This window comes from Eublepharis macularius, chromosome 9 (assembly GCF_028583425.1).
Source record: "Eublepharis macularius isolate TG4126 chromosome 9, MPM_Emac_v1.0, whole genome shotgun sequence".
Lineage (NCBI taxonomy): Eukaryota > Metazoa > Chordata > Lepidosauria > Squamata > Eublepharidae > Eublepharis > Eublepharis macularius.
Window position 1 is genome coordinate 44,051,458 of NC_072798.1, and position 15,161 is coordinate 44,066,618.

The window sequence follows — 15,161 nt, forward strand, 5'->3', positions numbered from 1 at the left end:
CAGAGAGTTTCCAAGATGGCGGCGCCGTTGGCGGTAATTTCAGGTACAAGGAACTCGTGGGGGAGTTACGGCGGGCGACGGTCGAGCGTGGTCCGTGTTTTATCTCTAGACTAGCGGGATCTTTAGTGCCGAGCCGGCATCTACCGTCCTTACTGTGCGAGAGCGCCTGTGTGTTCTGTGGTTGCCTTCCATGTCCGCGAGGAGCAAAAGACGCTTCTAATGATTACTTTTGGGGGGTGTTAACGTTAAAAGAGCCCCGCTGGGTCAGCCCACCAGTGATCCATCTAGTCGCGGGTCCCGTCGCATGCAGCAACTCTGGGAGGCCAGCAGACAGGGCGTTCAAGGTCTTTTTTCTGATGTTGCCTCCTAGCGCTGTTCCGAGGTTTGCTACCCCTTAATGGGGAGATTCCCTTTACTCACCCACGATTAGTAGCTCTTGATGGTCTAGTCCTCCCTGAATCTTGCTAATACTTTTACAGCTATGCATGCTCAGAGCCACCCACTGGCACCCACAACTTACTTTTTGAGGGGGGGGGGGAAGCGCTTCCTTTTGCTCGTTTTGAATCCGTTGCCCATCACCAGTAAGTGCCTCAAGTTTTAGTATAACAGATGAAGAAAAGACTTCTCTATCCATTTTTCAACCCATGAACAAAAGCCCATACACCAAAAACAAAGCAGAATCATATCTAGTGCTTTTTCCTGGTATGTGGTTTAGCTAATCTTTAATTGCACTGGTTTGTCAGAAACCACTACTTTGGTGAGTGGCCCTATTTTATTGCTGCTGCATGAGGTGGTGGTGATGATAAATGTGTCCTGATGGGCTGGAGGGCTAATCTATGATATTTCCATTCTTTAAGTATCCTGATCATGAATAATAGTACGCTCAAAGGATAAGTGCTGTGCTTTTTGTGCTCATGTATCTTCTGTGTAACCTAATCCAATGATATCTCTGTTTTCATTATTTTTTTCAACACTGCTAGTTCCCCATGTTGTACATGAGCTCTCATCATCCATTTTTGGATCATCTATCAGTCAGTGAAACCATTGCTGATTTATTATACAACATTCTACTGCAGTTTCTTTGAAGCCTTTCTTTGGTATAGCAGAGTGTCACTGGTCTAATTTGTTACTGCATACACTGATAGTAGTTGCTACTGTTTAAATGTTAAATGTATTTTCCCTTTTTTTGATTTAAGCTCCTTGTAGTCTTGTAGTGAGGCATGCCTGACATGTTACATATTTCTTATGTGTGAATTACCTTTAGGAAGGAAATAAACTTCCATGTAGATTATGCTGAAATACTTGTGTGTGGGGTTGTCCTAGGTGATGTGATGCTGGACACAAAGAGGCTTTTTGTTTTAAAATGTGTGACAATGTGAAGTAACCTGGAATCTTTTCCTGCTCTTGCACAAGCACATTTGACCATAGTTACTTTCCTTCAAGTTAATGTTGGTGATGGAGAGGAATGCAGATGCCTGGTTGTACATTGCCAGTACATACAACATGAGGGTATTGTTGGCATATGTAGTTCATTAGCGTATGAATATTGTACCTGTGTGTTTGTTTTTAAGGTATAAACTATTCCAATTTGCTTTAAATCAAAAATAACAATGAGTCTAATCTACTGTGTGCTTCTTTATCTATAGAGATATTTCCTTAGAAGCTTGGTTGCTGCAGTGTAACTAGCATTAATAACTGAACTGTTGCTATTTTTCTGCACTGCTACTAAGAATTCTGTTGATTTTAGTATATTCAGTGAAATGTTTGTATGATGAAGTAACTTTTTTGAGATATTAATCAGTTGTAAAAATATTGTGTGTGTTATTTTCAGTTGCTAGTTTGTGGGGGCCCTACAAAGACCTCTGGCAGACTGTGGTTAATGCAATCTGGAAAAGACAGCCGGAAGCGATACACCTTCTTGACCAGGTTTTAAAGAAACACAAACCTGATTTTATATCACTCTTCAGAAATCCGGTAAAAATAAAACTTTTCCTCTCTTTGGAAGTGTGTGTGTGTGTGTGTGTGTGTGTGTGTGTGTGTGTGTGTGTGTGTGTGTGTGTGTGTGTGTGTGAGGATTTTGTGTGATAATTCATTCATAAATGAGTTCATAATAATGAAATATATATTTTGCTGACTGAGTATTTTAACAATGCTATAGTGACTGTAATATCTCTGCACAGTCTTTCACATTTGAATAACTTTGTGGTCTCTGTTTTCCCACTTTGCATTTCCAGGTAGGGGAAGACAGTGATAAAAAGGGAAGTAATGCTCATTTAAATCAATGGAATTTACTCCTGATTTATATATTTCAGATTGGGTTGCAAGAGTCTTCTTGAGTAGGCAAAATATTTTACAATTAAATATGTTTATTCAATTGGAACATGGGTAATAGAAAAGGACAGAGTATTTAATGCCTCATAATGTTTCTGAATTCTAGTTTATTTATTCAAGTAATTACAGAATCAGGTAAGCAAGTTAAATGACAGGAAAACTACTTTGAGTATTGAATTAGCACAATAGCTAAGTCTGCAATTTTAGGCACTTTTAACTTTGATATATGTTCATTAAACATAGTGGAACTTCCTTTGGTGTGAGCATGTGTAGGTCAGGCTGTAAAAATGTGACCTTTGAAGTCTCTGGTTTAAATCTCTTCTGAGGTACATGTAGAGTTATGTCCCATATGCTCCAGGAAATTTCTCGTATCAGTCTCCAAAGCTTTTGAAATTCCTGCTCATGTATTTTGGAACTGGAGGTTGGGAAAGTTGTGTGTCCCACTGTTGTTTCTCTGGAGAGGTTTGTTCTCGTTGGAAGCAGAGGTTGCAGAGTACTGGGCAGGGACAAAGGTGTGTTCATTCATGCTCTAGGTTCCCATATACATTTATGGGAGAAGATGGGATATTCCCTTTTATTTATTTACATTATTTATAGTCTGCCTTTATTTATGTTATTTACAGTCTGCTGAGAGTTATGTTGGATTACACAGTGTAAATCCATGCATTCAACAGGATAGTACAGCCAGTAACCAATACAGTAGGATTAGGATTGCAGAAATCTGAAACTAAGCTTTAGTATTAAGAAGACATGTTAAACAATGTAAAAGGTACATAGTAGGATAATACATACAGCAAAAAGTACGTACTGTGTACAGTAATATAGACTATAGTCCCTTTCTTTTTATTAAAGCATCTTCCTGACTCCCTCTGTTATGATATAGTCCCATCACTAGCATTATTTTTGTAAGTTTGCCCTGCTGAATATTTCAGTTTTGCGTAGTTCGTGGAATGCCAGGAATTTGGAAGCTTTCTTTCTTTCTTTTTTTAAAATTTTTTTATTGGGTAGGTTAACGTAAGTATTACATATAAAGCCAACTTCATTTTGTTCTCTATATATCAGTTACCTCACAATTACCAATTAATATATGCATTCCTCACCCTCCCTCCCTCCCTCCTTCTCCCTTGAGCCCCAACAGCACTGAAACCCTTTTAATTCTTAAAATATTCCTTCTATTCTATTACTTCTCCTTATTTTCAAAAGTAAAGTTCATACATAAAACTTACCCCATTATTCTACATACATCAAAAGTTATCTATAGACCACAATTGACCTTTTACATCCCACTTGTTTTCCAAATATTCTTTTAAGTTTTTCCCAGTCCCTTAAAAATTCATTTGAACTTTGTTCCTTCAGTTTTCTGGTCAACTTGTCCATTTCCACCATATATAACAGTTTTTGTATCCATTCTTCAACTTCTGGTATCTCCTCTTGCTTCCAATATTGCGCATACAGTAGCCTAGCTGCTACGATCATATACCATAATAATGTTCTATCCATTACATTTACATTTTCCATATTAAGTCCTAACGAAAACATTTCAGGACTTTTTGGCAAGTTACCCTTCAAAATTTTCAACATTTCTGTGTACATTTTAGACCAAAAGAGCCTTCATGTTGTTTGCATTTCCAACATTTGTTTGGCATAGCGTTGCTCATATTTGCTAGTTTTTTCGGTGTTAAGTACCATCTATACATCATCTTATATCCATTTTCTTTTAGGTTAACACATGTAGATATTTTCGTAGCATTTTTCCACAAGTATTCCCATGCCTCCATTGTAATCTCTTTGTTAAAATTTAAAGCCCATTTCACCATTTGAATCTTAACCACTTCATCTAGGAATTTGGAAGCTTTCTTGAACTCTTCAGGCACAACTTCTCGGGACAACAGAGAATGCATAAGTGTGGGCAGTTGTTAATTTTGTCCATTTGCAGGGTGGCCACTGCAGAAGGCACTGATCATATGAATGAAGCTGTGATGGTGGAACATGGGGGAGAGTGGTTCATGGAAAGCCCAAGGACCTGGGACCCAGGGGAGAGCAGAGCGAGTCAAGAAAATCTGTTATTCCAGTTTTTAAAAAAAACAGTCATTCTAACCCCTGTGCTATTTCAGTAGAATATAAATTTATTAGTAGATGACCATTGTTACCAATTGTTTAATGTAATCTAATCAATAGGTTGAAATTAATTCTCTGTCTAAAGAAGAGTCCATTGGCGAAAATCAAAAATTTGGAATATATTCTATAGTTTCTCATCAGAAGACATTTTAAAAAAATTAATTTTATTTAAAAAAATTATAATCTACAATAACTGTATAAAATCATGTTAAATTCCTACAGATTGTTTAAGATCCTTTTCTACATTACAAAATGTTTGTGGTGTATAAAATTAATTGAATTGAGACACAGGCAATATTTACAGCAGAAAGATGTTTAACAGTGATATTTTTCTAATTTTTTTCTAAAATGTTGACAATGTTTATCTGATCGTTTTGTAGCCAAAGAATGCTCAGCAGCATGAAAAAATTCAGAAAGCAAGTACTGAAGGAGTCGCTATTCAGGGCCAGCAGGGAACTAGACTATTACCAGAGCAGCTTATCCGAGAGGCCTTTATTCTGAGTAATCTTTTTGATATTGGGGAAGTGGCAGCTGTGGAACTCCTCCTGGCTGGTAATGTGATCCTGTACTGAGTGCAGGCTATTTCTTTTTTATTCTGATTGTGTATTAGTTATTTAGCAAATTAAATTCTTAAAAACTGAATATTAAAATGTAAGAGAAATTGTGCAAATGTTTGGAAAATTATTTTCTGGGAGGAATCGTTACTGGCATTCAACAAGTGGCTAACTTCAAGGCTTAACCATTTATCTTAATTACACATGGTCTAATTATATGCAGTAAAAAAGATGTTATCTGGCACCTGGTTATTCTGACAACTCTGTTAACCAACATCTGTCATAGATAGCAGTGCAAATCCTCCAATTAAAATTCCAAAAGTCATCTAGCATCTGTTTCCAACACTTGCAGAGCACAAGCTGTAAACTTAGGGCTACCAATATGCCCAGGGACAGAAGACCAGTACCTGCCCTTCCTTGGAAAAGGAAGACTGTTACTGGTCCAATCTCTCACTGGTAGTCAAAGCTCCTCTGAGGACGAGTGATGAGATGGGCCTTTTATCAGCACTGCAGCTTGTGACAAGGGCTGCTGCAAACCTAGCATCCTTTAGGATGCTGCAGAGTTCAGTAAGGTTGTCTAGATGGCAGCTGAGTTAGAGCAAGGTGAACGAGTGTGGCTTGCTGGACAAGATAGCTTCACCCTTACCCGATGTCTCAAGGCGGTTGCTTTGCTCACGTGATATTGGGGAGTTGAGTAAGATAAAGCTAGCCTGTTATAGTATCTTACTTGGTTTTTATAAGTGATGGATAGGGGTGTGCACCAAAAAAAATTCAGTAAATCCATTTTTTTTTACCAAAACAGAGAAAAAAATCAGAACCCCCCAAATTCCAAATTGATTCTCTGACTCGAGTCAGGTATTTCCAAAAAATTCAGCCATTGTTTTTTTTTTTTTTTGTTGAGAAAATAATTCTGAGGGCTGAACAAGGTGCCCCCAGCCACTCCATTGTTTCCTATGGGAAAAAAGTCAAAGTTGACTCCCATTGCAGAAACACACTGGGGCAAGGCTGCCATGGCCAATGCACACTCCCACATGCGTGCTGAGTTCATCCCAGAGAAACTCAACTGAACAGCACAGGAATGGAATCCCCCTAGAACCAAAGTGAAGCAAGGGGACCAACATCACATCAGAGAATCACATCCATTCCCCCTAAACCAAACTGAAACAAGGGATACTGTTGCAACTTAGCCCAACAGAAGCAAACTGAAGTAAGGGAATGTCTTGTGCTTGTGGTTGGGTACTGCTTGGTTCTGTTCTGTGATGTTCCCCCAGTGGCTGAACCCAATGCCTGGCTGCTGTGAATGACATTGTTTCTGTTGGGCTAAGTTGCAACAGTGTCCTTTGCTACAGTTTGGTTTGGATGGAATGGATGTGATTCTCTGATGTGGTCCCCTTGCTTCACTTTGGTTTTGGGGGGATTCCATTCCCTTGCTTCAGTTTGCTTCTCTTGTGGTAAGTTGCTACAGTTTTGCAAAACTGCAAACAAATTTAGTGAAGTTAGGTTGAAAAATGACCTCTCCAGCCCACCGGATAGCTCCCAAAGTGGTTTTCTCATAGAAAACAATGGCTGGATTTTACTGATATTTTTTTCTAAAAATTTGGGATGCCTGGTTTTTGATTTGGAATACTCAGATTTTGCAGAATCAGCCAACCCTAGTGATGGATATACTTTCAACAATATTTTAATTGTCTTCCTCATTTTTAGATATGAAAAACAATACAGTGATCATCAGAGTATAGTTCTGGTGATCAGTACATCTGATTATCTGGCAACCCCCACTTTTCATGGGTGCTGGAGAACAAAACATCTACTGTATATGTAAAATGCTATTTTGGTCCTTTTAACTATGTAAGAATTGCTTTTTTCATTTTAAATAACATATGATTTTGACAGTAGGAAATGCAAGGAATAAGTTTTTTAAAATAGAAATAATGTAAAATGCTGTTTATCAGTTACTTTTCTGTTTAGCCATTTGTTAATTACATTCATAATGAGATCTTTGTGTGTTCTATGGTTTTGTCCAAATGTAGAGTTTGACGCTGAGTGCAGAATCCAGCATCCTGAAAATACCAGCACTCAACTTTTACGACTGCAAAGAAAAGTTACATATGAAAGTATATGAGGAGCGCTTCCTAAAATATTAGTAGAATGAGATTGATAAGGATTACAGGGAGAGGGAACAAAGAAGGATTTCCACTCCCCATATGTCTCTATAAGATGAGCAGAATCAGAATATATGATACAAAATAAGCAACTATAGGCAAATTTGGATATATAACGAAGGAGAACCATTTCATGCAGAATCATCTATAAATGTACTTGTAGCCTCCCTTGGTTATGAAAATTGTCAGGGTACTTCACAACAGATAGATGATAGTAATCTGACTGTATCCTGAATAAAAACTACTGAAAACAGAACATTTTTACATCCTGCTTGATGTAAATTACATCTGAGCCCCACCCACCTCACAGGGTGTTCTGTTGTGTTAATAATAATAACATACTTTGTAAACTGCTCTGAGTGGGCGTTAAGTTGTCCTGAAGGGAGGTATATAAATCATTATTATTATTATTATTACTATTAAAAATTACATCTCAAGATAAGTCTACTCTCTGTTAGAAGTCTAGTTGTGTATATAATGCAAGCATGAAGGACCGCCTCACCCAACACATCTGAAGCGGTGTCCCTGCGGTGAGGAAGGGATAGAATCATTAGAACACATTATATTTGATTGCAAGGTGTATAGCAATCTTCGCAAATCTCTTCCTGTCTTTTCAACATTGCCCCTAAGATCACGCATCAGGTAGCCAGATTTGGTTGGATTGCTTCAAGGATCAGGAAATCCTTAGTGTCTAAGTGAATGGTTTTATTGTACCACATATCTGAAACTACCTCATATTGAGGAAGGATCATCTTGCTCAGTCAGCCAAGAATGTATTTGTGTTTGCAGAATTTAATCTCTATTTCCTGGAAGGATGTAAGAAAGAATGTGAGAAGCTACCATAAGGGAATTGCTTCATTGATCCATTGAGCCTGGTACAGTCTACTCTGACTGGCAGCAGTTTTGTTTTGTATATCTTAGCCATGCTCCCTGGCATCTTTTAACCAGGACAGACTCCGAAACCTCAAAAAAAAAAAAAGCCTTGTGCTCTGCCACTGAGCTGTAATGCCCCCTGTAGCTAAATGAGCACATAACTTTGGACTTAGTTGTCATGCTTTTCTTTTCAGATGCTTTGGAGTCAGATTTGTATTTTGACAATAATTGCCCTTGTGTGTTTTGGCAGAACTGGTGGAGATTGTAGTTATGACAGGAAGAGAGAAGTATTTGCCTGTATAATAATTGGTAAAATTTTGGACTTTCCTCCCAGTTGAAAGAACCATTTTTCATTTTTCAGGAGAGCACCATCAGCCTCATTTTCCTGGGCTGACGAGGGGCTTAGTAGCTGTTCTCTTATATTGGGATGGGAAAAGATGTATTGCAAATTCTTTGCGAACACTTATCCAGTCTCGGCGAGGAAAGACATGGACATTGGAGCTCAGGTCTGTCTTTTAAGCAGTAGCATTTGGAAGATTGTAGATAAAACCATGAAGTATCTGTGTTGAATCTAGACTGATTGATTTATGTCAGGAGCAGAGGAAGGTTCCCTGCCTATTTTATACTTTACGTAGTTTTTTTTTCTCTCTTGCTGTGTTCTGGGGCTTTTTTGCCTGCATTTTGGTTATTCCTGTGGGAATGACCCTTGTTCTTTTTTCTTAAAGCATCCCATCACCTTGTTTTGTGAGGTTTTGAAAATCTGAATATTGCTTCCTCCAAAATACGTCTCTAGAATAACTCCAGATACTGGACAGCTGTAAGCATTTAAACATTGTGTGGCAGTGGCTGCTTGTGTTGTAAATATTGCTCCTGCCTCTGAGGAACTTTTTTGCTAGTATCACTTTAGCCATGGGAAAAATTTAGGTGTAATTAAACGTTCCCTTTAGGATTCAGGAAAGTGCTTTAGGCAAAACGAGAGCATGCGTAGACTGCAAAGGATTTTTCACTTTGAACAACAGACCCACAGTACCATATCACAAACTGCATCTAAAACTGGTTTTTGTGTGGAATGGGAATTGTTCAAGAAAGAGAAGCTTCATTCCATATGGTGGTATAGAACTAAGAGCTGGACTAACACATGCAGCTGGATAAGGATTTGGAATTTTGAGGTGGTAGTGTGGACTGTACCTCTGCAGATGGTGATGGGGGAACAATAAAAAATAATCTTTCAAATAAAAGACATATCAATAAAATTATTCTAACCAGGCTTTGCTGTGACGGTTTTCTGCTTATAGGGATTTTTAAAATGTAGGATGAAGACATGAAAATATGGTAGATAAAGGTGGTACCAACCTGTAATCTTTCATGGTCCATTTTATTCTGTTCATTATTCTTTTTATCCTGACTGATGCTGCTTACATTTTTGTGGGCATAGAATTTGACTTTGAAAAAAACCATAACAATGTAACATAACAACACATAACAAGCTGTGGTGGAACAGACAAGTGGTTCATCTTCTCCAGCATCCTGTTTCACCCAGTAGCCAACCAGATGCCCCTGAAGGCTTACAGGCAGGGTACAGGGTGCAGAGGCCAAAGCCTCTGTATTCAGAGGGTCACCTTGCTGGCCAATTTTCTGCTTCTGATGTATTTAGGGAAACTATTATTTTTCCTTATTGCTAAAAATGTTGTGCTCCCCCTGCTTCAGTTCCAGTTATGTTAGCAAAGAAGTTTTAATAACTAAATGAGTACATCATGAAATATACAGAGTTACTACCAGACTATAGTCTTGGTCCCAATCAGTGGTTACAGAAAAGCTTCCTTTCCAAATTGGTGACAGCACATCTCCAAAAGCCTTGTGTAGCCATGGAGGTTGGACCAGTTACTAATGCTGCATATTCCATTAACTTTTTATATCCTCTAGATTCCAGTAATGCAGTTATTGTTTTATTTTTGACTTTCTGGAATACATTAGAAGCCCTACTATGCTCTTGAAGTCTACTGAGTTAATAGTGTGCCTTTCCTTTGCAGTCCTGAGTTGGTGTCCATAACAACACGTTTTACAGATGAGCTGATGGAGCATGGTTTAACTCACAAAATTCTAACCTTGGTGTCCCAAATTGATCTGAATACTGAGTTTGAGAAATTGCAAAGAGAGCGGGGGCTTGGAAGTGAGAAACACCGCAAAGAGGTAAGAGAGATGCTGCTACTGAGTAAACATCGGAAGATTTTTGCTTGAAAAGTAAAGTTAATCTCTTTTGATTCATTACTGAGATTCATATTCATTTCACCATGAAGCAGTAAATATTCATACTAAGATATTTCTGTTTTCAGAATCTAAGGTTTTTATTAACTTATAGAACCTCCTGTACTGTTGCAAATCAGTTTGTCAAATGGAGATTCTTTGATTAAGTGATCAAAATGTGCATGTTTTGATGGTTTCCTAGTATAATAATTATATACTTGGTATTTTTCTAGGTTGCTGATCTCATCAAGGAGTGTCAACAGTCATTGGCAGAGAGCCTGTTTGTTTGGACTTGTCAGTCGCCACTGAGCAGGGATGATACTTTAATCCTTATTACTTACCTAGAGAAAGTGACTGTGGAAGCTGATGGCTCATTAGACAATGTGAACTTGGCATTTCTTATGGCTCTTCTCTATTGCTTTGATGTGGGCTCTATAGAACAAGGCAGTGAGGATCGAGAAGGTAAAATCATTTCTACTTCAGGTTACGCATAAAGATATTTTGTATGCAAGGTTTAGAACGAATAGTTAAACTTTCGCTGTTAAAAGTTTAACTATGACTAGTTTATGTTGCTTACGCATTGCATTACTTTAATAAGAAAGAATGGCTAGCTGAGCATTAATGTTTACAAAACTGGCAGCCTGTGAGGAATTGAAGGAAGGGGAATGTTTGCATTTTGCAAATCATGGGATTGCTGAACTCTGGGGCTCCTGTTCACCAGTATCAAACATCAGAAATCTGTAGCATTGTAGCAGTGCCTTGTAGCACTGATTGCTGAACTTGAGCGGTGAGGGATTGGGGAAATTCAGATTGACTACGTATCCCCCAAATCTGTTTTCACCTGTCACCTTCCCATTCCAGGCCTCTGTGAGTTGTTAGAGGTTCTGTCTAAGTCAAAGAGGTGTGTGTGTGTTTGTCTGGGACTGGGGGAAGCCCTCCAGTCCCAATCAATTTCTCCCATTCATCCTCAGACTGTTAAAGCTTCAGAGTGGCCAGAGTTCTTAAAAATGAATAGCATCTGCACTGTGCATGCATGTGTACATGCACACATACAGGTATGAGGAAAAGAGAAAAAAGTGGAAGGTTGTATGATACACACATCAGAAGTCTTCTGTGGAGGTTTCTCATTTGGAGAAAAACCAAAAGGGAATACAGTCTGGAGGAATTTGAGTATGCTTAAATGTTTAATTGAGCTCTTGAATCCCATTGATATCAACAGCTTTAGGCCTATTTTCTAGGTTTGTGCTCAAACATTTCCAAAAGAATAACTCCTGCAAGCTCAGGCAGCAGAGCTGTAACCTTGGTTTAAGTATTTTAACACTTCCCATAGTGAGTTGTGAACTCTTCAGCTAACAAGTCTAAAACAGTACAAAATAAAGAAGGTAGATGATGGTTTTGTATTTGCAAAGCTGTTCATTTTATTGTCTGTGGAAGAAAGCACATTTTTTCTCTTTTAGAGCTGATTCACCAGTTGCCACTGTTGAGAGACAGACAATACATAGCCGCAATCCACACGCGCCTTCAGGAATCTCAGTCTTGGAAGATACCAGGACTTCAGGCTACTGTTAGATTAGCCTGGGCACTCGCACTGCGTGGAATTTCACAGCTTTCTGATGTCACAGGTAAATAGGATTCAAAGTAGAATTTATGTGCAAGCATGTGTGAGTCTTCACCTGTGTTCCTTTGCTCATTATTGTAACATTAAGCGTGCTTTTGTTGAACCCTAGTTCAGTCAGTAGCTTCAGTTGGGCTGTTTTTTCTTTTCACACTTCTTCATTCTTTCCAGCATTTGCAGAATTCACGGAGGCAGATGAAGCAATGGCAGAGTTAGCAATTGCAGACAATGTTTTTCTATTCCTTACTGAATCTGTGGTGAGAGCGGAAAACTTTTACCAGGATGAATTTTACATACGCAGAATCCATAATCTTGTCACGGACTTCCTCGCTCTCATGCCAATGAAAGTAAGTAGTGTATGCATAATCTTAATAAACACTGCTGTGTAGAATATTTCTGGAGGGAAATGGTGTGTACTGTTTCATGTTTGCAGCGGGAAGCTTTTTTAGGTTTTTTCCTTTTAAACAAACATTTGAGGGATTTTGGAACACAGGGTTTTTTAAATAAATCAACATAGCATTTGCTGTATTCTTACAGGATACCTATTTGGGGGGAAATATAGGGTGCTATCCAGTTAGACGTACATATATGTAAGTTCCACTAATTTCAGTAGGTTGTAAATATATGCGGAATGATACTGTTCTTAATAACTTACGTTGGCATTATAGTCTCCACTCCTTGCTTAATCTTTAGCACTATTTTCACACAGTGAAACAAAACAGCTTTAAGCAGTTAGGATTCTTTCTCTAATTCATCCTGTTTAGTCTAACACCACTCACATGATAATGCTGGTGAGTCAAAAGTAGCTAACAGAGCTGTTTATTTTTGTTCTGCTTTGTTTTTAATTAAAAATCTGGGTTTTTTGGGGGGCAAACTGTTTAGGTGAAACAGCTACGTAACCGAGCTGATGAAGATGCTCGCATGATCCACATGAGTGTGCAGATGGGTAACGAACCACCTCTTCCTCTTAGGCGGGATTTGGAACATCTGATGCTTTTAGTAAGTTCTTTTTAAAAAAAAATAATAAAACAAGATCGTTGATTGGATTCAGTGATCTGTCAATGAAAAGAGCTAGATGTACTCATCACCACAAGCTTAGCTCTGCTGACATAGGCAAGAAGCAATTTTGACTCTCCCTCTCCTCCTGACCCCCATAGCTTTTTGCCAATGCAGGCCCCATGACCCCAGGATTTGGTTTTCTGGGGGGTCAGAAGGGACTGTGAGGGAGCAAAGTGTAGCAAAAACGTTCATCTGTCAGTGCTTTCTGCAGACAGTTCACTAGATCCAAACCTGTGTTACAATTTTATTGTTAACTTTACATTTATTTGTACATTATATCTCGCTCTCCAAATCCCCCTGGTGATGCGTTAGAGATCTTGAGTTACCGCCTGACAGCTGTAGTCAAGTGGCTGAAAGCAAACAAATTGAAACTGAACCTAGACAGGATGGCAGTGATGCTGGTTGGGAAAGCAGAGACATTGTGTTTCCCATTTTCAGTAGGGTTCAGTTGACCCTTGCAGACTCAGTGAAGCGCCTGAGAGTTATGTCGGATCCAGCACTGCTGCTAAAGAAGTAAATTAATGCAATGGCAAAAAACATCAGTTACCAAACGAAATTCAAGGTTTGGCTATCACGTACGGGGCCTTGATCCCTCACATCTATGGGTCTGCCTCTTTCCCTGTGTTCCACTATAGCAGCTTTGCTCATCTGAACAGGGTTTTCTGTAGGTGCCACCCTGCAAATGGGCAAAATCAAAAGCTGCTCATATACACACATTTTCTGTTGTGGCCCCCACCTTATGGAATGGCCTACCTGAAGAAGTTAGGAAAGCTCCCATTCTCCTAGCTTTCTGCAAATAATGCAAAACCAAATTGTTTAAGAGGGGTTTTCTACACAGACAATAGGACGGGGCTTGAAAGGGCTTTGGTAAAGAGATGAGGACTGTAGACTGGGTATACTCCTGGGTTGTCTATGCATAGTTTAACCTGTCATGTTAAATTGCTTGTGTTTTGTTTCAGCTCTGTATCAGATTTCTGCTGTTTTTTTCCCAAATTTCTACAACCCATACTCTATTGTATTGTTTATTGACTGTCCCAGCCACAGACTTATGCTGTGTAATCTGTCTTGAGTTTCAGTGAGAAAGGTGGACTATAAATTACATAAATAAATACATGTTAAAGTAATCTTTTTATTTAAGACTTCTAGGAACAACCTTTTAAGGGGGGGGGGCAAAGGGAACCTTCAAGAAAAACTGTGATGGGAAAGGGGGAGAACAAGAACCTTTCACCTTCAAGTCCACCTTCTTTTCTCTACAGTGAATTGATTATGGGGGGAATATAATGGGTTCAAAGAGTGCTTTCCTTGAGACCCGTTCACCTCTACCCCTAAATGACTGATTTGGCTGGGGATAGCACTGGGCTCAGAGGATACATCTTTGGACTGCAATCACAAGTATTCCTGTGCTCACTGCAGAGATATAGGGAAAGCGTAACCATCCCTTCTTTGACGTGACTGTTTTAGATGGTGGAACATGCTGCTTGGAGAACATGCTGCATAACAAAAGAACATGTCTTGGAGCCCATTCTTCCCTCACAAAAATTGCTTTGGTGATGAAGAGGGCCCTGGGCTCAGTATATTGTGTGCTAAGGGGCACAGTGTTACTGAGCCCAATTTCCTCCTCCTCCTCGACTTTTTCTTTGCCTCTGAATTTGAATTGATGAGGGAAGATTGTGCCATCCTTTGTGTTGACTGTGCAAAAACTGATCACTCACTTCTGACTAGGCCTTTCCTTGTAGGTCTGGGGCTAGTATCTGTGCACTTCTTTCTGCTACTGGGGGTATTCCCTAGTACTATGAGGGAAACATGCATGTGCAATTGGGAGCCTGGGACATTTTAGTCTGGGAATTATTCTGATCCTGTTTTCCCACAAGGGGAGGGGGATGCTGTCAGTAGAGACCCTCCTTTATTTTGATTGCTGGGATTCCCAAATTTACAATTATGCAGGATGGTGTAAACTATATTAAGTTAAACTAGACTAAATGCTGGTTAGTGCTAGAAGAGTCTAGATCAAAAAATGTTGTGTAACTTTTGAAAAAGAGTCCAGTATGGTCTTTAGTATACATGGGGGATGCTGATGTTTTGGGGCTGCTGCTAATGGCATCTCTGTCCCATCTGAATTTGCTGTATGACTGATATCATCAAGAAAAGAGCTTAGCCAGTTTTAAAGACTGTGATGGAACATACAATGTAAGGTATTTTTGCTTG

At 39.1% G+C, this 15,161-nt stretch overlaps 1 protein-coding gene across 1 annotated transcript in view; it reads left to right on the forward strand.

Moving 5' to 3' along the window:
* NUP205 (nucleoporin 205) overlaps window positions 1-15,161 on the forward strand; it is a 56,635-nt gene continuing 41,474 nt past the window's right edge. The window contains exons 1-9 of the mRNA XM_054988396.1: window positions 1-43; window positions 1,832-1,974; window positions 4,830-5,001; window positions 8,400-8,544; window positions 10,069-10,228; window positions 10,516-10,744; window positions 11,740-11,904; window positions 12,069-12,244; window positions 12,780-12,896. Coding sequence (XP_054844371.1) covers window positions 16-43; window positions 1,832-1,974; window positions 4,830-5,001; window positions 8,400-8,544; window positions 10,069-10,228; window positions 10,516-10,744; window positions 11,740-11,904; window positions 12,069-12,244; window positions 12,780-12,896 — 1,335 coding nt within the window. The 5' untranslated portion in view covers window positions 1-15. The remainder of the gene's footprint in view (window positions 44-1,831; window positions 1,975-4,829; window positions 5,002-8,399; window positions 8,545-10,068; window positions 10,229-10,515; window positions 10,745-11,739; window positions 11,905-12,068; window positions 12,245-12,779; window positions 12,897-15,161) is intronic.